At 38.6% G+C, this 27,358-nt stretch overlaps 1 protein-coding gene across 1 annotated transcript in view; it reads left to right on the top strand.

The window, feature by feature from the left end:
- Window positions 1-4,028: 4,028 nt before the first annotated feature.
- TSPAN7 (tetraspanin 7) overlaps window positions 4,029-27,358 on the top strand; it is a 139,799-nt gene continuing 116,469 nt past the window's right edge. Inside the window, exon 1 of the mRNA XM_036270741.1 lies at window positions 4,029-4,161. Within this exon, the coding sequence (XP_036126634.1) occupies window positions 4,081-4,161 (81 nt within the window). The 5' untranslated portion in view covers window positions 4,029-4,080. The remainder of the gene's footprint in view (window positions 4,162-27,358) is intronic.

The raw sequence follows: 27,358 nt of genomic DNA, 5'->3' as shown, positions 1-27,358 counted from the left end.
ATAATATTCCTTCAGGCCACAGGGCCTCTTGGCCTTCCCTTAGTTATATGTCATGTGTGTGATAAAATACATAACATAAAATTTACTATTTTAACCATTTTAAAGTGTAAAATTTAGTGGTATTCAGTACATCTGTAATATTATATAATCATCACCACTGTCTAGCTACAGAACTTCTTTATCACCTCTAGAGGAAACCCCTTACCTATTAAGTAGTCACTTCCGATTCCCCTTTCCCTCAGGCTCAGGCAGCATTAATCTGCTTTCTATCTTTGGATTTGCCAGTTCTGAGTTTATACAAATGTAATAAAGCAGCATGTGGCCTTTGTGCCTGGCTTCTTTCACTCAGTATAATATTTCCAAAGTTCATCCATATTGTACCATGTGTCAGTACTTCATTTCTTTTTATGACTGAATAGTATTTTGTTGTATGGATATATCACATTTTACTTTACCATTCATCAGCTGATAGACATTTGTTTAGGTTGTTTCCACTTTTAAATTATTGTGACTAGTGCTTCTTGGAACATTCATGTACAATTTTGTTTGAACACCTGTTTTCAATTATTTAGAGTATATACCTAGCAGTGGAATTGCTAAGTGATATGGTAGCTGTGGTTATATTTTGAAGAACTAGAGATCAGTGAATCTTAGACATGTATTAGTACCACAAAATATGTGGTTTAAAACAACAGAAATTTATTCTTCACAGTTCTTGAGGCCAGAAGTCTGAAATCAACGTGTCTTCAGGGCCATGGTCCCTTTGAGATTGGGTAGAATCCTTCCTTGCTTCTTCCTAGCTTCTAGTGGTGACATGAATTCTTGGCATTTCTTTCTTTTTTTTTTTTTAATCCTCACCCAAGAACACTTTTCCATTTTTTGTTCAGATAGAGAGGGAAGGAGGGGGGGGGGAGGGAGGGAGAGAGAGAGAGAGAAACATCCACGTGAAAGAGACACATCGAGTGGCTGCCACCCACACAACCCAACCAGGGCCGGGGACAAACTGCAACCGAGGTACGTGCCCTTAGTGGAACCGAACCCCGGTCTCTCTGGACCGCAGGCCGACACTCTAACTGCTGAGCCAAACCGGGCAGGGCAATCCTTGGCATTACTTGAGTTGCATCTGCCTCATTTCAATCAGTCACATGACATGTTCCCTGTGTGTCTTTGTGTCTTCACATGACCCTCTCCTTATGTATCTTCTTCTTTTAAGGATATCAATCATATTGGATTAAGGGCCTACCTATTCCAGTATGACCTCATCTTAACTTAAATAATTATATCTGCGACAACCTTATTTCCAAATAGGGTCACATTCTGAGGTACTGGAGTTAGGACTTCAACTTATGTTTTCTAGGGGCACAATTCAATTAAAGACAAACTGACAGACATTACTGTGCATCTGACTTCCCTGGGGATCTTGTAAACATGGGCTTGGGGTGGGACTCGAAGTTCTGCACTTTCAACATGCTCTCCCAGCAGATGCCAATGGGATAGGGTGATTGACTTGTTCTGGTTTGCTCAAGATCTTCCCAGTTTTAGCAAGGGAAATCCATAGTGCAAGGAAACCCCTCAGTCTTGAGAAAACTGGGATGGTTTGTCACTGTATTATATCACTAGACCACAATTTGAGGAGCAAGGGTCTAGCCACCAGCTATCCTAATTTACCCATTAATTACATTACTGTATATTCATATTGTCTTTACATTTAAATAATTTATTTTTGCTAGAACATTTCATGTTTTCAAGAATCTGAACCTAATAGATATTCAAAAAAATTTCCAGAAAAACTCTGAAATTGTGTTAGTTGAGCTGATGGGCATCATCTATGAATATCATACGTTAACTCACAAAATTATCTATGGTGCTCAGCAATGTCCCTGTTGGGTTGAAAATTGAGATTTCTGACCCCTTTACAGAGTAATTATGATTGGACAAGCCTTCTGAAGCTACGGGTATCCACCAGGTTTGCAGTCTTCAGTATCCTTTTCCTGCTGCTGCCTGAAAACTGTAAAGGTGGAGGGGAAACTCCTTTCTGATGTTGGGTTTAAGCTCATTGCAATCAGGACAGTAGCCGTCAACTTGATTCCTATTAGGACCACCTGAAGAACTTTAAAAACTGCTGAGACTGTACCCCACACCAAATGACTCAGGCTACCTGGGATTGGGCATAGGCTGTCACAGTCTTGTTTTTTAAGGCTCTCCTGGTGATGCAAATTAGCAACCAGAATTAGGAATCATTATGCAGGGTCTTCCTTTATAACAGACACCTTGACAATCTTTCCTAATCCTTTTTCACCAGCATCCATACTCCTCTCCACACCCTCCTTAACCCACATAACCTTTTGCTGTGATTGATTATTTCCTTAAGCAGGTTCTCCTCTTCCTCATAGTTGTGTCCTGTTTATACAATGACCTCACTGACCTGGAACCATGTACAACTCATTGGAAGTAATAATTACTCCTGCAACAACTGACCTTGGCAGGCTTTCCTCAAGCCTCATTGACTGTTTTTACTCTTTCACAAGAAGTATTTTTAAAATCATCCATGATTGAGTTAGCTTGTGATAGTGTTGCCACTTTGACCGCAGAGCCACAGGAATCAAGCTTAGTCTCCCAAAGAATCTGTATTGTGTGTTCCTCTATAAAGAAGTCACAGGGAATCTGGGTGGAATGTAATTTTATATGTATATATACATATATAATTCACATGCCATAAAAGTTACCCTTTTAATGTGTACAATTCAGTGGTTTTTAGTATATTTCCAAAATTGTGGAAACTTCACCACTAATTCCAGAACATTTTTGACACTCCACAAAGAAACACCCTACTCATTAACAGCTACTCCTCATTCCTGCTGCCCCCTGCAACCACTAATCTATTTGTCTCTGTGGATCTGTCTATTCTGGAGGTTGCCTATAAATGGATCATTCAATATGTGTTCTTTTGTGTCTAGCTGCTTCCACTTGCCATATTTCCAAGGTTCCTACATTTTGTATCAGTACTTCATTCCTTTTTGTGGCCAAATAATGTTCCATTGTATGTATGCACTACATTATGTTTATCCATAATTGAGGGACATTGGGGCTGTTACTGCTTTTTCCCTATGATAAATGGTACTGCTGTGAACATTCACGTACAAGCATTTGTGTGAAGATATGTCTTCATTTCTCCTGGGTATGTATCTAGGAGTGGAATGGCTGGGTCATCTGGTAACTATGTTTAGCTTTTTGAGGAACTTCCTAATTGTTTTTGAACATTATTTTTTGACCTTGATACAGCTCTTTCCGGGTTTGTACCTATTAGGGTGGGGAAAATGATTCTCGGGCACTTGAAACAGTTTTTTTTCTGTTATCCGTTAAACATTTTATGTGCGGGAAGAATGATACCTTCATAGAGAAACTTCTTGTCAATCAGTTTCATCATTTCAAAACGTGAGGAAATAAAAACATGGTGGTGAGGATTTGTGGTGTCTGTGTGAGCTCCCGGATTCCTGACCATCTTTCCAGCTGTATCTCCAGCCACCTGTCACAGCCTGTTCCTGGCACAGACAAGGCCTGCTTGTTCCAAGGACACACTACTGGGCAACTTCCATCTGAGAAGGCCTGGTGGGGCGTCCAAATGCAAAAACCGAATTGCTTTTCGAGGATACTAATAATCCTCCTGCATCCAGGTGCAGAGAGTCGGAGTTTGTAAAGTCCTACTACGTACAAAGTAGAAACTTACGTGCCACAGTGGCTTGGAGGACGTAGCCCTGACCTCAGACCAGGCCTGGAGGCTCTCCCATCCCTCTGAGTTGCCTGGTGCCGCTCCTCGGCTGGGGGAGGGGGGGTCTGAGCCTGCGCGGCCTTGCCGGGCCAGCAGCCTTCTCAGCATGCGCAGTCGCTGCCAGGCCCCCTGCTCCTTCGGTGGGTGCCCCGCAGGGTGCGCGCTCACGCTCGCGCACGGTCTCGCCTGCGTGCGCACGGGGCCTCTCGCGGCACGCGCCCCCGCCCCGCCCCGCCCCGCCCCGCCTCCTCCCCCCCTCCCGCGCGCCCGCCCGCAGCCTGCCGCCGCCGCCGCCGCCTGAGCTCTGTAGTATGGCATCGAGGAGAATGGAGACCAAACCTGTGATAACCTGTCTCAAAACCCTCCTCATCATCTACTCCTTCGTCTTCTGGGTGAGTGGCCACGCCGGCCTGGTGGCCGGGCCGCCGTGGGTGAGTCCGTGCAGTGATGCTTGGAGAAAGGAAGGGGGAGGAAAAATACCCAAACCCCAGATCAAATCTGGACCCCCTCCTTAAGGAGACAGGCGCAGGGTGCTGGGCTGGGGCTGCAGGATGGCTGGGTGCGTTGGGACTGCTCGGACCCTGAACCCCACCCGGCGTAGGCTGCAAGGGGCTGCGCGGTGATGGTGTCTGCAGGTTGGCGATCTTTCCAAAAAATTTTAATATATTGATTTAATTTTTAAGCTCTCTGGATAGGGTCAGCCTCTGGGGAAAATTGCGGGTTTATTCGTCTGTTTTCCTCTCTGGACACCCCTCCTCAACCTCCCTTACCAGCGTGTTCGCGGTGCCAATGGGAGCTAACCTGTGGCCAGCTGGGAGCGGGCGCGGACGCGCAGGGTTTGATCCCAGATTACTGGTTATTCTCCAACCTGCGGGGCTGCCAGGGGCAAGCGCCAGGAGCCTTGTGCCTGCCTAGCAGGGAAAGGGTAACCAGAGACCCCCAAGCGCACTGAAGTGCGGGGGGGGGGGGCGGGGGGGGCGCCGCCGCTGCGCGAAGTCGCAAGGAGGGAAAGAGGTTCTTACATAAACCAGTGGCATCTTTGAGCTTTCTTGGGGACCCAGGAGATGGGTCTTACGACCCCTTTCCCACTCCCCTTCACCCTCACGCGTTTCATCTGGTCTTTCTGTCACTGCGTGAGCTCAATCCGCAGAGCCCTGGGGGAGGATCTCCGCCACTTGATGACAGCAATAGCGCCCCAACTCCGCTCCGCATCTAAATGGTGCTGCTACCGATCCTTGAAGCTCAATGCAAAAGGGTGACGTCAGCCCCTCAACTGAGGTCTCTGGAGGGTGGGGGTTGCTGCTTGGTGCACCTCGCAGAGAGATGCGCGCTGCTGAGCGCAGGGTAGGGGAGCGGGGGAGGAAGTGGAGGGGGCTCCAGGCTGTGCCTTACCTCATCCTGTTTGGCAATTCGTGAATCAATGCTGGGCTGACGCTGCAGTGATTCATTTAGAGGGGTGGGTGGTACCTAAAGAACATTCCCCGTTATTTCTCTTTACATGTAGAGGGCCCCCTCTCTTCAAGTTCCCCATTCCCACACCAAGCCACAGCCACCCTGCTGAAGAATGAATGTCTATCGTTCCCCCATCCCTACCCTCACCCCTTCCCCAATAATCTGGGTCATTTCAGCTTCCAAGGCAGTCATTTTAAAAACCAGGGCTCTAGAAAAAGCCAATCCTGCCTTTGGTTGATGGTGAACCAGGTTGTTTGTAATCACCAAGGAAGGCGCTGAAGTTTAATAAGGATTTTTTAAAAATCCCTAGTGCTCCCCCACCACCGCGGACATTTCCTTGTCAATGGCATTGGTGATTCTTTGCGGCAGGTAAACTGTGGACCCTGGGGACTAGGCATACCAAGATCTCTGCAATGAGATAGAATAGATTCACTGGTATATTGCACAAGGCAAACAGAAACGCACTTTATTTGGACTGAAAACGACACAGGTTGAAAATTTTTCAGTAGTTGAATTGAGAGCTATGCACGGATGGGAAAAAGCAATAATGCATGCTGCTTGCTGAAACTTCCCAATAGCTATTCGTGGGAACTGATTTAGCTTTTTGTTTCTTTCCTTAAATCCCTTTGTGTTTGGCCCTTAGTATTTACTTGCCTTCCTATTTGTTACTGGAATAAATCATATGGGTGATTATTTTTAGCTTCCTGAAAAATAAGGTTTACACTATATACAAAGGAGTGTTGTTCTTTCAGCATCACTGCAGGCTGGTAAAGGAAGGAGGCTTCTAGACTGAGGCTTTTCATGTGCGCTTTTGAACTTATCTTACTTACCTTCCCCTTCCCCTTCGCCCCCCCCCCAATCTAATTACTTAATGCCCCTATTATGTCTTAAGCATGGCATTTTATGTCCTCTGAAGTTCCTTGATGCCTGCATTTTATTTTTTCCTACTTTCAATATTTTTATAGTCTAAAATGAAATGTATACCTGGAGCATTTTCAATAGTTTAAATAGCATCCAGTAATCATTTTCTATTTCACAGCCAAATGAATGAGATCTTTCCAGATGCAAGGGTATTTTAAATACGACATTTTTGTTAATAAGCCGTGGTCTAAATGCTGTGTTTTCCATTGTACTTTAAATGCTATTTTAGCAGCTTTATGGAGATATAATGAACCATTTTTAAAATGTACAACTCAGTGGTTTTTAGCATATTCACATATATGTGCAACCATCACCCCAGTCAATTTTAGAAGTTTCATTACGTGAAAAAGAAACTCCATACCCTTGAGCTATCATCCTCCCTTTCCCCCCAATTTCTACCCCTCCTTGCCCTAAGCAATCACTAATCTACTCTCTTTATATAATGATTTCCCTATTCTGCACATTTCATATAAATGAAATTACATAATACATGGTGTTTTGTGAGTGGCTTCTTTCACTGAGTATAATGTTCTTAAGATTCTTTGATGCTCATTCTTTTTTTATGGCCAGATAATATTCCATTGCATGAGTGGATCACATTTTGTTCATCCATTTGTCCATTGATGGGCATTTGGGTTGTTTCTATCTTTTGGCTATTAGGAATAATGGTGCTATAAACATTCACTTAAAATTTTTGTACAAAAATTTGTTTTCAGTTCTCTATGCTGGAAATTGCTGGATCATGTGGTAACTCAATGTTTAATCATTTAAAGAACTACCAGACTGTTCTCCAAAGTTACTGTACCATTTTACATTCCCTCAACCAGTGATGAGGGATCTGATTTCTCCACATCCTTGCCAACATTATCCAACTTTTGATTCTAGCCATCCTAGTAGGTATCTCGTTGTGGTTTTTATTTGAATTTCCCTGATGAATAATGACATCAGGTATATTTTTATGTGGTTATTAGTTATTTGAATATCTTCCTTAAAAACTGTCTATTCATATCCTTTGTCCATTTTTATTTGGGTTGTTCATTTATTTATTGAGTTGTAAATGCCCTTTATATATTCTTGATTCAAGTTTTTATCAGATACAGCATTTGCAAATAGTTTCTCCTATTCCATGGGTTATTTCTTGGTGGTGTCCTGTGATGTACAAAAGGTTGTTATTTTTTTAAATTTTGATAAAATCCGATTTAACTTTATTTTGCTGTTCATGCTTTTTGTGTCATATCTGGGAATCCTTTGCCAAATCCAAGATCATAAAGAAAATGCTGTTTATGAGAGTGTTTTATCAATTCTGTAACTGCAATTGATAAATTTATCTTTCTCTAGCTCTTAGAGCTATGTCTGACACATAATAGGTACTCATATTTTGTCCGGACTCCTGGAGTTATGTTAAATAATTAACAAAAAAATGACTTTGGTGTTCTTTTAAGAGGAAGATGGAGGGGATATTAGGCAGGTTTATTTCCTTTTCATTCTTTGTAAATCATTTAAAAAGAACTACTCATCTTCCCTTACCAGTTTAGATTTAAGACTGGAAGACATTTAAGCTTAAAATCGTGGAAGATTAGTAGCATTAAGAGGTTGATGTACCTGAACATATACTAAAGCAGAAGTCCACAAGTATGAAAGAGATCTTTGTTTTTTTCTCACATTCTCATCTGTTTACAACCATTCTCTCTCTTTAAGGTGTTTTGGAGACATTTTTGGTCACAGTTGGGGGTGGGCTACTATTGGTATTTAGTGGTAGTGGCCACATGTGCTGCTAAATATTCTCCAAGGCACAGGACAGCCCCTCACAACAAAGAATTATCTAGCTCAAAATGTAAATAGTGCCTGCCACCTCTGCACCATTGGACTTTACATGAAGTAAGTCCTATGAAGAAAAATTGAGTATTACACAAACTCACTATATTTACCAGTGTTCGGAGCCACCATAGCAGAGCATGCTCACCACGGTTGCAATTAAGAAAAACATTTTCTATATTGTACCATAATTCTTTATTTGAATACAAAAGGTAGGTACTTCTTTATATAATAGTGTTTAAATGGACAGGATGATTTGTCTTAGAGTTAAATAGTATCACCTGAATTCTGTGTAAAATGATTCTTGATTTTCCTTGATTTATGTTTGTTTTCAGATTTATAGAAGAGGAGGAAAAAACACACCTAGGAGTAAGTTACCCTGTGCGTTAAAGACTGGCAAACAGTGCCTTGCACATAGGAGGTTTACTTAGGAAGCATTCACTTAATGAATGAATGAATAAATGAAATTGTATGGACTATTCTTGGGCTCGTTTATTTATTTCTAATCACTTCAGTTGGGAGAGTTTTAAAAAATATTATTTCCAGTCTTTCTGTGGTGATTTAAATGTGTTCCTGACACTGATGTATGAAAACGTAGGATAGAGGACTTTATAAAGACTTGTTTATCTTAATGATAGTTCAATTATTATATTTTTATGACAAATACAATTTTTTCAACAAGCAGAAAATCTCTATGAATATGCTACTTAAAAGGTAAATTCTGTTTTGATTTATAAGTTTTTAATATACTTGAAACACTCATATGTGTTCTAAGCTAAGATTTAAATCCACCATATCTAAATCGCTAAATAATATTGTGAAAAGAAATATTCTTTGCTTCATTCCAGTGTATATTGGATTTGATTTCTTCTTTGGCTATCCAAGGAGGTAATTAGCTATCAGTAGTTCTATCAAATTTTTTTCTGGTGAAATATAAGTTATTATTTCGTCATTTGGGAAACATCACTAATCTTTTTTGGGGGGAATATTCTAAAATATGATAGTCAACTTTTTGTCATTAAGAAAGTTTCAGTAGTTGAATTAAATAAAGGGGGGAAATATTAAAAAGCAGTTCCTAACATTTTACAAAGTGTTTGAATGTGGGCACATACTAAAGTTTATACTTATTATTTGGCATGTCAGTTTACCTCAATAAACATGCACTGAATATCTTTTATATGCCAGGATTTCAGAAGGTTTATCACCTTTTACTAGCTGCCGCTTTTAGCATTTTAACTTCTAAGTAATTTTCTTATTCTTCTACTACTCAACTTTCCAGTGTTAGATAATATATATTGTCTTCCCATTATCGAACATGAAAATTTAGCTTTCCTACCCCTTTCTCCTACACTGACATCTTTCCTATATTGGGGCAGTATATCAATGATCATTTTATCATTATTGTATATCTTTTGGATAAAGCAGTGGGCAGTGATTACGTTAATGCAACTAGGTAAGCCTGTTTACAGCTGAGCCATATAGTGTGTACATTATGATTGCTTGAACAGCTTATTTTCCCTGTAGTTAAAATTGCTTTATATCTGTGCCTATTAGTTCTTAGTGCTCACCACCAATTTATCTCCACCACCAATGTTCTCCCTGAAAACAGTGTATCTTCACTCATTGTGTTCAAACACTTCATATATCCTATCACTTCCTACTAGAGACATTTCTCCTAGAGCTTTCTGGCCTTTAATCTGGGCTAGTGTTCTCTGGGACTTTGAAACAGCTGACACCATTATAATATTTCTTTACTGTCATTCTGGGGAATCCTGTCTCCTTTTATGTTGGATTCTCAATTTCTGTTTCTTAGTTCCTTCATTTTGGTGGAGCATATCTTCTAGTAACTTTCTGGAAAAGAGGGCATGAAAGGTTAAATTTTTGAGGCTGTGCAGGTGTGAAGATCTTATTTCATTCTTTCACTTAATTTGAAAGTTTGGCTAAGTATAGTTTGTAAATTGTTTATCCTCAGAATGTTGCTCTCTCCCTCTGCCCAAACCCCCAGTCTTCTTGCTCCTGCTGTTACTGTTGAGAGATCAAGTATTATTTATGACTCTTCTAAAATTCCGATTTTCTTCTCTGAAAGCTTTTGAAAATTCTTTCTTGTTTTTAGAACCAATGAGCTCCTGCCTCCTGAATGCCTCCTACTGGGGAGTGAGCCTACAACCCTGGCATGTACCCTGACTGGGAATAGAACTAGCAACCTCTTGGTGCGTGGGATGACACTCAACCATGGAGCCACACTGGTCAGGCCTCTATGAACTTGTTTTTGAGGTCTGAATTTTCCTTTATCTAGCATCTTGCCCTTGTTTCATAAGTGTAATATCTTTTTTAAATCCCTCTGACAATATTAATGATTTGTTTAAAAAATTTGCTTTTTGCCTGGCGGTGTGGCTCAGTGGTTGAGCATTGACCCATGCACCAAGAGGTTGCCGGCTCAGTTCCCAGTCAGGGCACATGCCCAGGTTATGGGCCCAATCCCCAGTGGGGAGCATGCAGGAGGTGGCCAATTAATGTTTTCTTTCATTGATGTTTGTATCTCTCTCCCTCTCCTTTTCTCTCTAAAATCAATAAAGAAAAAATAAATAAATAGAAGTTTGCTTCTTTTTGCATAGTTTCTTCCAAACTTCTCTGTCTTCTAGTGTGTTAGACTTACCTCAAATTCCTGGTAACCATTTGTTCTGTTCTGTACATGTTTAAGAGTGGAACACTAAAAAGCGGATTGGAAGCTCTTAGCATGAAATGGGAGTTTGTTGATTGTGAGTTGGGTGATTTGGCAATTGAGTTTTGGAACCAAGGTCAATATATTTAAGTCTTTTCCCTTGGTCCAATCAGATTTCCTACAGAAGAATCTTCCAATCTTCTCTCTGGATGAAGAAGGTTAGGGATATGGGTGTCTCCACATGCAGTATATAAACCTTTGTTTAATCTACTATTTCAATTAGAGATCCATGCTGACTACACTTTAGTTCTCCAAGTCAGAGACCCTCTGTTTCACCCTCCCTAGAAAATAAATGGCTGAACCTGTGTTGGAATGTGAGCTAGGCCAGAGACAGGAAGTTGGAGGGAATCTAATTGCTTTGCAAAAAAACTTTTACCAGATCATCCTTATTTTAGCCCCCTTTCATACCTAGTTATAGATGGGCATGGAGCTGCCTTTTTGGGGTGCTTGTGCGCCAATATTTTATTCATGGATTTTTTTCATGGCTGTTTTAAGATTTGGCATCTCCTCAGCTTCCAAAGTGTTATTGTGGTTGTCTCCTCTTCCAGTCTCTTTGTTATTGTGGGTTAAAAAAAATTCAGTGTCATTTCAGTGTAGTTTGGGAGCTGGCCAAAGTAAATAGATATGTTCAGTTTATCATCTTTAACTGGAAGTCCTTTGTATCTATTTCTACATTTCATGGTCCTAATTAAATACAGAGTCAATTGTGGTTGATTGAATGGAGCATCTAACACAGCAGTAGTTGGACTATTCTAGTAGATATTCTTATCTACTTTTCAAATTTTAAAAAAACTTTTGATGTCAAGGAGAATGTCCAAGGCTGCAACAGGCTTACTAAGGCATGTCATCTTTAAGGTCATCTGGTCATCCGGGAATGGGGTGTGAAAAATGGGAATGAAGCTCTGAAGGTTACTGCTGCTTTTTTCTGCTTCTTTAATTTCTACCCACCAGGTGAAGGCCCATGTGTCTTTGACCTAATTCAGAGCTTGCTAGAGTAATTTAATGTGGAAGCAGCAGAGTTCAAAGTATGGTGAGGAGGTTAAATAGGTTATTGCTCTGCTGTTTTTCTGTTACTACAATGATAACCCTTCATGTTTATTATAGGACTTGTACATTATAATCTGAATAGTCTTTTCTTATTTAATCACCTTTACTTCCCATATGCGATATGCAGTTAGGATATATGCACTGCCTTTAATAGCATTCAGGGAACATTAAGTCTTTTCCACTTAGTAGTTGCTTAGAAACTACCTCAATTTTTGTCCAAATATAATGAAATACTTTCTTCATTTTTAATTAGAACCAGAGTTCTTGATTTGATCTTACCTTGATCTACATTATTTTCATTCACTCTTCAGCATTATATACTGTTATAAGAAAGCACCTCAGAAGATGGTGAGAACTAAAAGTCATCTGCGACTGTATTTCTTTGTTTAAACATTTTAAACACTTGACATAGGTGACTAGTGCACTGCTAAACCAATTTGAAACACAACTTAAAAATATATTATTGGAAGAGATTAACCAAAGAACTTATATGCATATATGCATAAGCCCATGGACACAGACAACAGTGTAGGGAAGGCAGGGAGTGGGGTAGGGGCTGGGTGGAGGGGTGCAAAGGGGTGTGGGGGAGAAATGGGGAACATCTGTAATACTGTCAGCAATAAAAATTTAAATATCTATATTTGTATTTCTTAATCCCTTCACAAATTGGTAATCACAGAATAGTCACAGGGATATAAATTACAGCATGGGGAATATAGTCAATAATATAATAACTATGTATGGTGTCAAGTGGGTACTTGAAATATCAGGGGGACCACTTTGTAAAGTATATAATTATCTAATCCCTATACTATACACCTGAAACTAATATAAGATAATATTGAATGTAAACTATAATTGAAAAATAAAATTTTAAACATTAAAAAAATAAAATATACATTCTTATGTCTTTTCTTCCTTTGGTCCCATTACAGCAGCTTCCAATTTGGCTTATCTCCTTATGGCAAGCAGATAGTTGCTTTTAATGGGGGTGGGGCTGTTATTCCCCTTGCCATGACAGAATACTTTTCATTCTTAGCTGAACAAATCTGTCCTCTTTTATATAGAGCCCCAATATTCATCAGAAAAAAGGACAGCCCGGCCAGTGTGGCTCAGTGGATTGAGCATCATCCCATGGACTGAGAGGTCCCAGTTTGATTCCTGGTCAGGGCACATGCTGGGGTTGCAGAGCTTGATCCCCAGAGAGGGGCATGCAGGAGGCAGCCTATTGATGTTTCTAACATCGAAGTTTCTATCTTTCCCTTCCTTCCTCTTTCTCTAAAAAAATCAATAAAAACACATTTTAGAAAAAAAAGGACATAGGGGGAAAAGATAGAGGATTTTTCTTTGTTTTGTTTTTCCTTTTGGTTATTTGACCAGTTGAACGTGTAAACATGTTACATAGTTTGGAGATATAATTAAGGATCACAGTTCTGTGAAAGATTTTCTTTAGAGCTTTTTATAATCGATGGTGGGCTTTTTCATCATCTGTTTTAGGAGAAGTTACAGGTTCATTATATTAGAAAATGTGGTGGGTCAAGCACAGGTACTCGTTGAGAAATATAGATTATTGATTCTCAATCCTGTTTGCTCATAAGGATTGGCTAAAGACACCTAACACATAGGCTTAGACCCACCCTAACAGATTGTTTCAGTTGGTCTGGAGTGGGGTACCAGTATTGGTATAGATAAAATAATCTCCCAGGTGATTTGGCTTTGCAAATACAATCAGCCCTTGTTTATGGCAGTTAATCAGTTCCAGACTCTACCGTGATAAATGGATTTCCGCAAAGTAGGATTCTTTATTTATATACAGTTGTCCCTCATCACCTCTGTATATACTATATTTGAAAAAACTGTGATAGAGTGAAGCCGCGAAGGTCAAAGCGTCAAGTGGCGAGGGACAACTGTAGAACAGGAAACCATTGATTCAGAGAGAACTCAGTATACAGTAAATAGCAGGCCTGGTTCATCTGGAATCTCCTGCATCTGGAGATAGCTCGGTTGTATCTAGCATTGGCCTTTTGGTTTTGCCTGCTTTGCACAAATGTCTGCATTAGGTCTCCAGTGTCCCTTAGTAAACCAAAATGGCCCTGTCACTCTTAGGAGACCTTGCTATTTGTTCCTAACTGGAGAAGTGCTCATTTGAAATACTAAAGGGCTTTTAAAAACACAGATGTCTGATCCTATCTTGTAGGTTGCTATTTTAATTTATCTGGAGAGGGGCCTGGGTATATAATTTAAAAAACTATTCCCTAGCTGATTCTAATTTCTGGAAGGTGACTGTATGGTACATGATACAATTTGTTATAACTAAATTCTTACCATATGAATGCTTTCCTGTGCATTGATCTGTGGAACCATAAAGCTGGTTTGAGGAGAAGGTTCCACAAGCAAGATGTAGCAAATCTAGTATTTTTCTCACTCACTAAACCCATCTCTGGCAAGAGTCTCCAAATGAACTCTTAGAGTTTGGGGTAGTTTCCATCCCTTAGGGGGAATCTATTTCTGTTCATCTTTGCACTGAGAAGTTAAGCATCTTAATTTGTCCTTCGTCAAAAGATGAGACTGTTGTCCAATAGATAAAACACAAAACTGAATTCATTACTTACAAAAGTAAGAGAGCTTTGCTGGTCAAGCACAGTTTATGAGTGAAGCAGATTGCTGATCTCTTTGGGAAGTATGGTGTTTGGGGGTTGCTTTGGTTAGGGAGGCATAAGAAGTTGACCTTGGCCCTGGCCGGTTTGGCTCAGCGGTTAAAGCGTCCGCCTGCGGTCCGGAGAGACCCGGGTTCAGTTCCCGCTAAGGGCACATACCTCGGTTGCAGTTTGTCCCCGGCCCTGGTTGGTCTGCAGGCGGCAGCCACTCGATGTGTCCCTTTCACATGATGTTTCCCTCTCTCTCTCTTCCTCTCTCTCCCTCCCACACTGTCTGTACAAAAAATAGAAAAATGTCCTCGGATGAGGATTGAAAAAAAAAAAAAAGATGTTGACCTTGGCCTTAGAACCGTGGTTATTTGGGTGAGAATGGTGTTGATTGACTTTAAGAAACATATTCACTGCAGTGCATCTGCTGCTGATTTGTTGACCTTAAATTTTATGAGACACTAATTGTAATTGGCTTCCAGAAGTATGTTCCCTGAAGCAAGTTGAGTTGTCATTGATAATTAGATTTAGGTGAATTGTCATTGATCAAATAGGTTTAAAAGCTGGTTCTAGTGGTTACTATTTATCATGCCTATTGAATAATCAGTCTTCCCTCCCCTTTTCCCCAGGAGTATAGAGATATTTATCCTTGCCACAGATGACCAATTCTTGCTTCTCAGTGAAATGAGGTGGCTTGTGCACCTCAATTACCATTCTTCAAACATCATCATATTGATGTATAGAATTCCTCAGTCAGTTCATTGTTCTGTCATTCCACAAACACTAATGAAAGTATATGATTTCCAGGGATTGTACCAGGATTTCCCACAATCCCTTTGAGTTGAAAAGGAACCCAAAGCTTAATAATGAAGCTGGGTGGTAACTGTTCTTAAACATCACTTTCACATTCTTGTCTTTATTTGTGTTCATTTCTGTTTCTGATTAAACTTTTTTTTTTTGATATTTTGTTCAGATAGAGAGGGAGGGAGAGAGAGAGAGAGAGAAACATCGACATGAAAGGGACACATTGAGTGGTTGCCACGACCCAACCAGGGCCGGTGACAAACTGCAACCGAGGTACATGCCCTTAGCGGGAACCGAACCCGGGTCTCTCCGGACCGCGGGCCAACACTCTAACCGCTGAGCCAAACTGGCCAGGGCTGATTAAACTTTTGAAGATTTCTTCTCCCAATTTCTGTTTCATATTCTAAACTTTATTACTCACTTGGTATTCTTTTAACTATTGCTTTCTATTGCAGGGTATTTGAAATGAATCCTATGTGAAGGCTTGGCTTCGACATTTGCCAGGTGACCTTAGGCAAGTCACATAGCCTCTCTGAGCCTCAGTTTCCTGTTCATAATTGAGAATATCTGTGCTTACACACCTCTATAAAGTGTTGAAGGTTAAATGACATTCAAGTGCTTTGTAAAGTTTGATACACATGTTTTAGCAACATTATTCCTTACGGTGTAGAATGTTGCTTTTTTCTTCATTTCTTATATACAGGAGTTATTATGTCAATATTTGTTAAACATAAATTGATCAGAACACATCCTATCCTGGAAATTAAATATGATTTACTCTTTGGTTTTATAGTTTTCAACCAAAAAGAGCTGGGATTTCAAAGGATTTGAATGGGAACAAAAAATATAAATAAGTTTAGGTTGCTGAGTTTAGCCCTGTCATTGGGAAAAGGGTGTTCTTATCTAGTATAAATAAATATAAACCTGTTGCTTAAAATCAAATGAGGAATTGATTACTTCCCTTATTCTTTGTAATTAAGCTTTTAATTTTAGAACAGTTTTAAATTTACAGAAAAATTGTCAAAATTGGGCATAGAGTTCTTATGTACCATACAACCAGTTCTCTTATTGTTAACATCTTACATTAATATGGTACATTTGTTAATTAAGATTAATACATTATTAATATTAACTAAAATTCATACTTCATTCAGATTTTCTGAATTTTTACCTAATATCCCATTCAGGCTACCACATTAAATTTAGTAATCATGTCTCCTTAGACTTCTTTTGGCTGTGACAATTTCTCAGACTTTCCTTGTTTTTGATGACTTTGACAGCTTTGAAGAGTATAAATCATGTAGTTTGTACAGTGTCTCTCAATTGGGATTTATTTGATGTTTTTCTCATGATAAGACTGGATTAATATGTTTTGGGAGTAAGACTACAGAGGTTAAGTTCCATTTTCATCACATCATATGAAAAGTACATACTATCAACATGACTTATCACTGTTAATATTGATCTTGATCACCTGGCTGAAATAGTTTGTGAAGTTTTTCACTGCAACATTACTCTCTTTTCTCCCTTTCCATACTGTACTCTTTGAAATAAAGTCACTCCTAGCTCATACTTAAGGAGTAGGGAATCATGCTTCATTTCCTTGATGGGGGAGTACCTACCATTATTCTTTTAATGAACAGAGATGATTTCCATTCAAAAAATTTTAAAACCAACAGTAAATATTTGTTAAAGTAAATAGTAAAATACTGGAACCATTTGTGTTAGTTGGTAAATGGACAGGGATTCTTGCTGACCATTATTTGTGATTTTTATTTAATAAGTGTAATAAGATAAAAAATAGCGATGCGGGAAAAAGAAGTGATAAAATGATCTTTTCACAGATGTAGTTGCTGCATACTAAGAAGCCCAATGGGCTCTAGTTTAAAAAAATACTAAGAATTTGGTAAGATAGCTGGATACAAGATAAAAATACAAAAATAATCTGCTTTTCTTTATTTTAGTATAAGCCTTAGAAAAGAAGAGGGAGGAAAACGTTCCAGGCTCAGTGGCAACAGAAATCACAAATACTTCAGAACAAAGTGGACAAGAAAAGCAAGGCTCTTATATGAAGAAAATTAAAATCCTATTGAGGGTCATAAAATGAGATCTGAACAGAATAAAGGATGCTGTATTTTTGAGTGGAGATTTAATATCATAAAATACTAATTTTCTTAAAAAAATTTTAATACAATTCCAAGTAGAATCCCAACAGGAATTTTTTGAGGGGAGAGGGTGGTATTTGACAACATAATAATGTTTATGCAGAAGGATAAATGCCTGAGAAATCAAGAGAAATTTGGGGAGAGGAGTAACTATGTGCCTTACCATTTAGCAGACTATAAATTGGCTGCCATGATCCCCACTTCCTGGTATTTATGCCCTTGTTTTATCTCCTCCACTTGAGTGTGTGCAAGATCTGTGACTTGCTTATAACTAATAGAATACATTAGAGGTGTTCTAATGTGTGTGAATACATGCACATGATTGCATTAGATAAAACTGTAATGTCTATCTTCCTGTGAGACTGTCCCTTGCAGGTTTTGAGGAGTCAAGCTTCCATGTTGTGATTTGTCCTATGGAAAGGGACACATGTCAAGGAATTGAGGGCATTCTTTGAATGGCAAACAGCAAGAAACTGAGACCCTCAGTTTGGCAGCCTGCAAATAATTGAATGATGCCAACAATCAAGTGATCTTAGATCCTTCCCCATTTAAGCCTCAGATGAGACTGCAGCCACATGTCACCTTGATTGAAGCTTTATGAGACCCTGAAACAGAAGACTTAGTTAAACTGTGCCCAAACTCCTGACCCCACAGAAACTAGGAGATGATAATTGTATGTTGCTTTAAACGTTTACATTTGTGGTTAATATTGTTATGTAGCAATACATCACTAACACAACTATGAAGTCACTAATTGATTCAATATGATGTTAACTTAGAAATCAACAAATAGGTCAGTGGAATGATAGGGAATCCAGAAATAAATTCTAGTGTATATGGTCTAACATGGGTCAGAGTGAGGGGTGGGGGAGACTGGATGAAAGGTGAAGAGATTAGCCAAGAACATATATGCATAGCCCATGGACACAGACAACAGTGCGGCGATGGCTGGTGGGGTAGAGGTGGGGGCTGGGTTGAGGTGGGTAAAGGGGAGGGGGGAAATGAGGGACATCTGTAATAGTGTCAACAATAAAATTTAAAACAGAAAAGTGACATTCATTTCAGTGAAAAAAACTAGATTTAAATGATGCTCATACTATGAGATATATGGAAGAAAATAAAATTGGAGCCCTTATTTTAGTATATTAAAACTTAGAGTTGGTTTAAATGCTTAAATATAAAAACAAAACCCCGTATGAAAATATAGATATCATATGTACAATATAGGAGTCGGACTGCCTTAACCATACTGGAGACTCAGAAGCAATTAAATTAAAACTCAATGTATTTGCTTACAATTTGTTAAATTACATGGCAAAAGGTACAGTAAATTCAATTAAATAGTTGTGGTAAGATAAGAAGTTAATACCAGACTGTTAATTAATATACTGCTTTCTTTGTTAAGAAAATCTTGTTATGTGCCCTGGCTGGTGTGGCTCAGTTGGTTGGACATCTTCCCATGCACCAGAAGGTCACCAGTTAGAGTCCAGGTCAAGGCACATGCCCAAGTTATGGGCTCGATCCCAAGTAGGGGGTGTGCAGGAGGCAGCTGATTGATGTTTCTCTCCCTCTCCCTTTCTCTCTCTGAAATCAATAAAAACATATTTTTTAAAAAGAAAGTCTTCTTACAAAAAAAAATCTATTTGGATTCTGATGTAAGCTTCTTCTTATTTTGGGCTGACAATGTGCTGAGCAGCACTGGCCACTGGCCACACTTTGTGAATTATTGCTCTAGGGAAGGGATTGGCAAACTGTTTCTGTAAAGGGCCAGACAGTAAATATTTTAGGCCTTGTGGGCCATGTGGTTTATGTTGCAACTGCTCAACTCTGCCATTGTTGAGTGAAAACAGCATAGACAAATGTAAATGGATAAGCAAGGCTATATTCAAATAGAACTTTATTTACGAAAAGAGGTGGCCAGCCATATTTGACCTATGACCTGTAGTTTGCTGACTCCTGCTCTAAGGGATATCAATATAAGAAAGGTATAATCCTTAGCCTCAAGAATTAAAGTTTTATTTGGGCCTATAGAAGTGAGAATGAAGCAGACCTCACAATTTTTTGCTTGAAATATCTAATTTTGCACTATCCAGTAAGGCAGCCACTTGAGCACTTCATATTTGCCTTATTGGATAGTGCAAAATTAGCTATTTTGTGCTCTAAGTGGAAAATACACATCAGATTTTGAAGATTCAGTATGGAAAAATGTAAAATATCTTAACTTTGATATTGATTACATGTTAAAATGCTAATATTTTGGACATATTAAGTAAACCATTATTAAAAGTAATTTCACCTATTTCTTTTTAATGTGAGTGTGGCTACTAGAAAATTTAAAGTTAGATATATAGCTTACCAATATATCTGGATGGGACAACACTGGACTAGAAGTACTAGAAGTTTAAAATAAGTGCTATGGGACGAAGGGAGAGAGGTCATCTAGCTGGGGAATTTACAAAGGTCATGTGGACAAAATCAACCTTGGAGAATGGTGGGATATTGACAAGTGGGGCTCTAGGAAAATAATGAAGACTGTCGGATAGAGGAAGTGCCATAAGTAGAGGTTTGGGGAAAACAGTATGGTTTCTGTGTTTATTTGAGACAGGAGTGAGTTTAGCTGTAATAAGGGACAAATCATGTGATGAGTCTAAGTAGGCAAAAGCCTTACTGTGGGTTGGCCTGAAGGGTTAGGGCTTTTGACATATTTTGGCTGGCAGTGGGAGGGGCAGAGGTGAGGTCGGGTTGAGGCCATATTTTTTTACTTTGGAAGCAGTTCATACATCTAATCTAGAAACACGAAAATTGGAATAAGAAAGGCAAGAAGTGGTGAAACAAGGTTAACTAGAAGAGAACAGAGGTCTAACATAGTTACAACAAGAATGAAGAACAAGAGGACAGTGGAAAGCCATTTTATGTTGTGGTGAAGATATTTGTGAGTGAGTAAGAACCCCAGTGTTATGTGCTTGAAGAACCTGAATGATAGTGATGCCCTCATGGAAATGCAGACTTCAGAAGAAGCTGATTTGAGACTAATATGATGTGTTCCATTTTGCATGTGTTTAGTTTGAGATACCAATAGATTTAAAAGATAGACCAGCTCTCAGAAGCTTGTACACTTGTGTTTTTTGTTTGTTTGTTTGTTTTGCTGACAAATGTGGCCCTTTACTTTATGTTTTGCTGACAAATGTGGGCAATTCTTTACTTTTGGCCAACTCTCTACTTCCTGACCCTTCCCACCATTCACCATGGTCACAGTTATTTGACCAGGGAAGAGGATTTGACCCTTGGATATTTGCGTGTTAGCTAGTCAGTGGAACTTGAGATGATCAGGCTTGTAAGATCTGAATGGGACAATTCTTTTTTTAGGCATTTGAACTTGAGATACAAGAGAGACAGCTGGTGTAGGGGCAGAAGGAGAATGAAACACCAGGGAAGTTGCAAGGACAGGAAAAAAATAAGTTATGAAAGTGGTGAACAGCTGAGTGGGACCAGTGAACTCCTGGCCACTAGATTGTGTAGGCTCCTGGACAGCTCTATAGCAGCCTGTTCTTTTTCCTAATAGTAAAGCTCCTTGGCTAACCAAGAAGGATGATTAGGTGGATGTTGGAAGCCATTAGAAAGGCAGGTTTAGAATGGAAAGAGGAGGTTGGTGTGGAGATGCAAATAGAGAAAAGCCCATTTGTCCATGTAAGAGGCATGAGATCACAAACAGCATTCTTTTCAGCTATATGGTGAGCCCAGAGTTAAATGCAATTGATACTAAATTGCTTGACGATAATAGGTGTAATAGGCATAGCAAAGCATGCAGCTAACAACACTAATGAAAGCCTGAGTTTCCAGTAAATCTTAGTTAAGTATCGAAGGTTCTGCTACAGGGCAGGAGCAAGTTATTTATTAATCTTCTTAACAGCAACTCTTCTATTTGCGAAGTGAGGCTGGCAGTTGTTTTCGTTTATATCCTTCAGAGATGTTTTGAGGACAAACACACAACTGTTTTGTGTGTTGTATTCTTCATAAAATAGTCCTGGTATAAAGAGGTGGTAGCTACTCTGACAGTTTTTATAAATGGCTTAGAATAGGCAGCTCTCAATGAGTGCTTTGGTAAGCTTTGATTTGGCCTAGATAACAAATGGAGGGGAAATTCATTTCTCCCCATCACTGGAAACTGAGATCAAAGTCTTAAACTAAGATGTCAGGAGTGAACTCTGTGTATTTGGCAAGGGAATTAATTTGAGATAAAACACAGGAAAGGAAAGGTGCATAAATTGATATTTTAATTTTAAAAAGCTATTCAAATAAGCTGTCTACAAAAAAATATGTAAATATGGTATAGCATTTTTGTAAAGAAAAAAAAATGCAAGTAATAAATCATGGAGGGAGACCCACATCAAAATGTTAATAGTTATGTTGGGGGTGGTAAGAAAATTCATGGGGTACTTTTTTCTTTATGCTTTTCTTTATTTCCTAAGTTGTTTTTTTTTTTCCTCCCCCTACATATAGCATGAATTACTTTTGTCATTAAGAAAACAGTAAATGATGTTTTAAAAACCAAACTTTTCTGGACATTTTATAGTATATACTATTCTTTGTTTCTCTAAAATGGAGTACCTGTTTTCGCCACATTGTGCCATTTATAATCTAGCAGTTCTTTGACCTACTCTATTTTAGTGATTGCATTAACTTAATGCAGAGGAAAACTGCATTTAACTTGCTTTTTAAGTCTTGTCTCTTCAGAATAAAGGAAAATGCCTCTTTCTGTTAACCATTTAAAGAAAGTCTTCATGATGTATTTCAAATATAATACTAAGATGGAGAATAATATGATAATTATCTGTGTATTTACCACCGAGTTTTATCAGATCTTGACATTATGTCTTATTTGCTTTGGGCATTTAGTTTTCAATGAAACATAAAAAATTTACAGTTATATCTCATTTTGTAATAAAATCAGAGTTTATCAGTTGAGCCTATTCCTAAACAGTTACTTATATGAATGTTTCCATAATTCTTAAAAAGGATTGCTTTCAGATTTTAAGATTTTGTATGAATGAATCATACCTTACATATTCTTTGGAAATTTGCATTTTAAGGCATTGTTTGAAAGGTTTCCATGTTGATAGATGTGATTCAAGTTTCGGATTTGAAAAACTGAGGCCCATGGGCCAAATCTAGCAAACCACCTCTTCTCTTTTTTTAAATTTTAGAGAACGTTTATTAAAGCTGGGGACAGTAAAACAAGAAAGGGCTGGGGGAATGAGCCTAGGCTGCTCTGCTTGGGCTCACTAAGAAGTCAGAGAAAACGGGGCCTTGGAGGCCGGGTCAGGGCGTTTGTCTGAGACAAACAGCTGCTGCCTAGGTTGCAAGCCTCATGAGGCCCCTTAGAATTTAACAGATGCATGCCTGTGGGGGCCAAAGTGGAGAAAAAACCCAAGTTTGGTTTTGGGAAGGAGAGCAGTCCCTGAGTCCTTTGTCTTGAGGCTTTTTAAAAAATTAATTAATTTATTTTTCTTACAGATGTTTCTTCTTTTTCCCACCTAGACACCCTCCTCCCGATCCTGTCCCCCCATAACAGCATTGTTGTCTATGTCCATTGGTTATGCAAATAAGTTCTTTGGTTTATTCCTTCCCTCTCCTCCATACCCCTCCTCTGAGGTTTCTCGTTCTGAACCCTACTCCTTTCTATGTCTCTGGGTCTATTTTGTTCATCCACTTATTTTATTCATTATATTCCACAAATAAGTGAGATCATGTGGTATTTGTCTTTCTCTGATTGTCTTATTTAGCTTAGCATAATGCTTTCCAGGTCCCTCCATGTCATCTCAAAGGATAAGAGATCTTTCTTTCTTACAGCTGCCCAGTATTCTATTTGTGTATATGTACCACAGCTTTTTTATCCACCCATCTATTGAAGGATACTTGGGTGTTTCCAGATCTTAGCAATTGTAAATAGTGCTGCTATGAACATAGGGGTGCATCTATTCTTTCTGATTGGTGTTTCAGTCTTCTTAGGATATATTCCTAGAAGTGGGATCACTGGGTCAAATGGCAATTCAATTTTTAATTTTTTTAGGAAACAACATGTTTTCCATAGTGGCTGCACCAGTCTGCATTCCCACCAGCAGTACTAGAGTCCCCTTTTCTCTACACCCTCCCCAGCACTTGTTTGATGATTTGTTGATGGCAGCCCTTCTGGTGGGTGTGAGGTGATACCTCACAGTTACTTTAATTTGCATCTCTCTGATGATTAGTGACATTGAGCATTTTCTCATATGTCTCTTGGCCATTTGTATGTCTTGTTTAGAGAGGTGTCAATTCAGGTCCTCTGACCATTTTTTAATTGTATTCTTTGTTTTGCTTTTGTTGAATTCTATGAGTACTCTATATATTTTGGAAATTAACCCCTTATCTGACGTATTGTTGGCAGTTATGCTCTCCTATATAGTGGGTTCCCTTTCCATTTTGATGCTTGTTTCTTTTCCTGTGCAGAAGCATTTTAGTTTGATGTATTAATAGTCACATGTATTAATTTTTTTCCTTTGTTTCATTTGCCTTAGTCATTTTATCAGTGAAAAGTATGCTGCATGTGATGTCTGAAATTTTGTTGTCTATAATTTCTTCTAGGATTTTTATGGATTCATGAGTCATATTTAAGACTTTTATCCATTTTGAGTTTATTCTTGTGTATGGTGTAAGTTGGTGGTCTAGTTTAATTTTTTTGCATGTAGCTGTCCAATTTTTCCAACACTATTAGAGAGGCTGTCTTTACTCCATTGTATGCTCTTGCCATGTTTGTCAAATATCAATTGAGCTCAATGTCTTGGGTCAATTTCCAGGTTCTCTGTTCTGTTCCATTGATCTATATGTCTGTTCTTGTGCAAGTACCAAGCTGTTTTGATTACAGTGGATTTATAATATAATCTGATATCCGATATTGTGATCCCTCCTACTTTGTTATTCTTTTTCAAGACTACTGTGGCTATTCCAGGTCTTTTTTGGTTCCATATGAACTTTTGGAGTATTTGTTCTAGTTCTGTGAAATATGTTGTTGGTATTTTAATGGGGATTTCATTGAATCTATAGATTGCTTTGGGTAGTATGGACATTTTAATGATGTTAATTATTCTAATCCATGAACAAGGTATATGCTTCCACTTTTTTTTTTTTTTTTTATCCTCACCCGAGGACATTTTTGCATTTATCTTCAGATAGAGCGGGAGGGAGAAAGGGAGGAAGAGAGAGAGAGAAACATGGATGTGAGAGAGACATATCTAGTGGTTGCCACCCACATGACCCCAACCAGGGCCAGGGACAAACTGCAACCGAGGTACATGCCCTTAGTGGGAACCGAACCAGGGACTCTCTGATCCACAGGATGACACACTAACTGCTGAGCCAAACTGGCCAGGGTGCTTCCACTTTTATATCTTTCTCTATTTCTTTTTTCAATGTCCTGTAGTTTTCTGTGAATAGGTGCTTTACTTCTTTGGTTCAGTTTATTTCTAGGTATCTTAATTTTTTTTTTTTTCCCACAATGATAAATGGGATTTTTGTTGTTGTTTCTTTCTGTGAGTTTATTATTGGTGTATAAGAACGCTGTCAATTTCTTGATGTTAATTTTGTATCTTTTCCAAATTCATTTATTAAATCTAGTATATTTTGATGGATTTTTAAGGGTTTTCTATATACAATGTCATGTCATCTGTAAATAATGATAGTTTCACTTCCTTCTTTCTAATTTGGATCCCTTTTATTTTTCTTCATGTCTAATTGCTATGGCTAAGTCTTCCAGTACTCTGTTAAATAAGAGTGATGAAAGTGGGCATCCCTGTCTTGTTCCTGTTCTTAAAAGAAATGCTTTTAGTTTTTGCCCATTGAGTATGATGTTGGCTGTAGGTTTTTCATATATGGCCTTTATTATGTCAAGATATGATAATTCTATTCCCACATTGCTGGGTGTTTTTATCAGAAATGGGTACTGGATTTTGCCAAATGCTTTTTCAGCATCTATTGATATGATCATATGGTTTTTATTTTTCATTTTGTTTCAGTGGTGTATACCATTTATTGATTTGTGAATATTATATCAGCCTTGCACCATTTATTGATTTGTGAATATTATATCAGCCTTGCACCCCTTGAATCCCACTTAGTCATAGTGAATGATTTTTTTTAATGTATTCCTGGATCCGATTTGCTAATGTTTTGTTAAGGATTTTGGCATCTATTTTCATCAGGAAAATTGGCCTGTAGTTTTCTTTCTTTGTGGTGTCTTTATTTGGTTTTGGAATTAGAATTATGCTGACCTCATAAAACGAGTTTGGAAGACTTCCTTCTTGAATTTTTTTAATAGTTTGAGGAGAATGAGTGTTCTTTGAATGTTTGGTAAACCTCCCCAGTGAAGCTATCCAGGCCCGGGCTTTTATTTGCTGGGAGTTTCTTGATTATATCTTCAATTTCCTTAGTTGTTATTGATCTGTTCCAGTTTTCTATCTCTTCCCAGTTCAGTTTTGGGAGACTGTGATTCTAGAAATTTGTCCATTTCACCTAGATTGTCCAATTTGTTGGTGTATAATTGTTAATAGTCTTTTTAATGATCCTTTGTGTTCCTGTTCCTGTGGTGTCAGTTATTTCTCTTCTTTTGTTTTTTGATTTTGCATATTTGGGTCCCCTCTCCGTGTTTCTTGGTGAGTGTGGCTAAGGGTCCCTCAATCTTGTTTATCTTTTCAAAGAACCAGCTCTTTGTTTAATTGATCTTTTGAATTGTTTCTGCTCTGATCTTTACTATTTCTTTCCTTCTACTTGTTCTGGGTTTTTCTTTGTGTTTACTTTCTGGTTCTTTAAGTTGTGAGGTTAGATAGTTAATTAGAAAATTTTCTTGTTTCTTGAGGTAGGCCTGTAATGCTATGAACTTCCCTCTCAGGACTACTTTTGCTGCATCCCATAGATTTTGTATTGTTGTGTGTTCATTTTCATTGTTTTCCAGGAAGTTTTTAATTTCTTCCTTGATCTCCTTGGTAACCCATTCATTGTTTGATAAGATGCTATTTAGCTTACATGTGTTTGAGTGTTTTTGAGTGTTTTTATTGTAATTGATTTCTAGTTTCATGCCATTGTGTTCTGAGAAGATGCTTGATATGATTTCATTCCTCTTGAACTTGTAGAGATTTAGTTTGTGTCCTAATGTTTGGTCTATCTTTGAGAATGTCCCATGTGCACTTGAGAAGGATGTAAATTCTGTAGTTTTGGGGTGTAATTCTCTGTAGATGTCTATTAAACCCATTTGATCTAGAGCATCATTTAGAGTCTCTGTTTCCTTGCTAAGTTTTTGTCTAGAGGATCTATCCAGTGATATCAGTGGGGTGTTGAAGTCCCCTGCTATGATTGTATTGCTGTCATTTTCTACTTTGAAAATTTTTTTCCTCACCTGAGAGCATTTTTGCATTTATCTTCAGATAGAGCGGGAGGGAGAAAGGAAGAGAGACAGAGAAACATCAATGTGAGAGAGCCACAACGAGTGGTTGCCACCCACACGACCCCAACCGGGGCCAGGGACAAACCACAACTGAGGTATGTGCCCTTAGCGAACACCGAACCCGGGACTCTCTGGTCCACGCGCCGATGCTCTAACCACTGAGCAAAACTGACCAGGGCTCCTTTGAAGTTCTTAAATGTATTTTGGTGTTCCTATGTTGGATGCATATATGTTTACCAAGGTTATATCTTCCTGTTGGATAGATCCTTTCAATGTTGTGTAGTAGCCTTCTTTGTGTCTAGTTCTGGCTTTCATTTGGAAGTCTATTTTATCAAATCTGAGTATGGCTACCCCAGCTTATTTTTCCTTTCTGTGTGCTTGGAAATTTTTTTCCACCCCTTTACTTTCAACCTATGTGTCTTTTGTTGTGAGGTGGGTCTCTTGTAAACAATATATATATATGAGTCATGTTTTCTTATCCATTCAGCTACTCTGTGTCTTTTGATCAGAGTGTTTAATCCATTTACATTTAAGGTTATTATTGAT

This window comes from Molossus molossus, unplaced genomic scaffold, assembly GCF_014108415.1.
Source record: "Molossus molossus isolate mMolMol1 unplaced genomic scaffold, mMolMol1.p scaffold_m16_p_2, whole genome shotgun sequence".
Classification (NCBI taxonomy): domain Eukaryota; kingdom Metazoa; phylum Chordata; class Mammalia; order Chiroptera; family Molossidae; genus Molossus; species Molossus molossus.
Note: the sequence above shows the minus strand (reverse complement) of the source record. Positions and strands in the feature narration are given on the sequence as shown.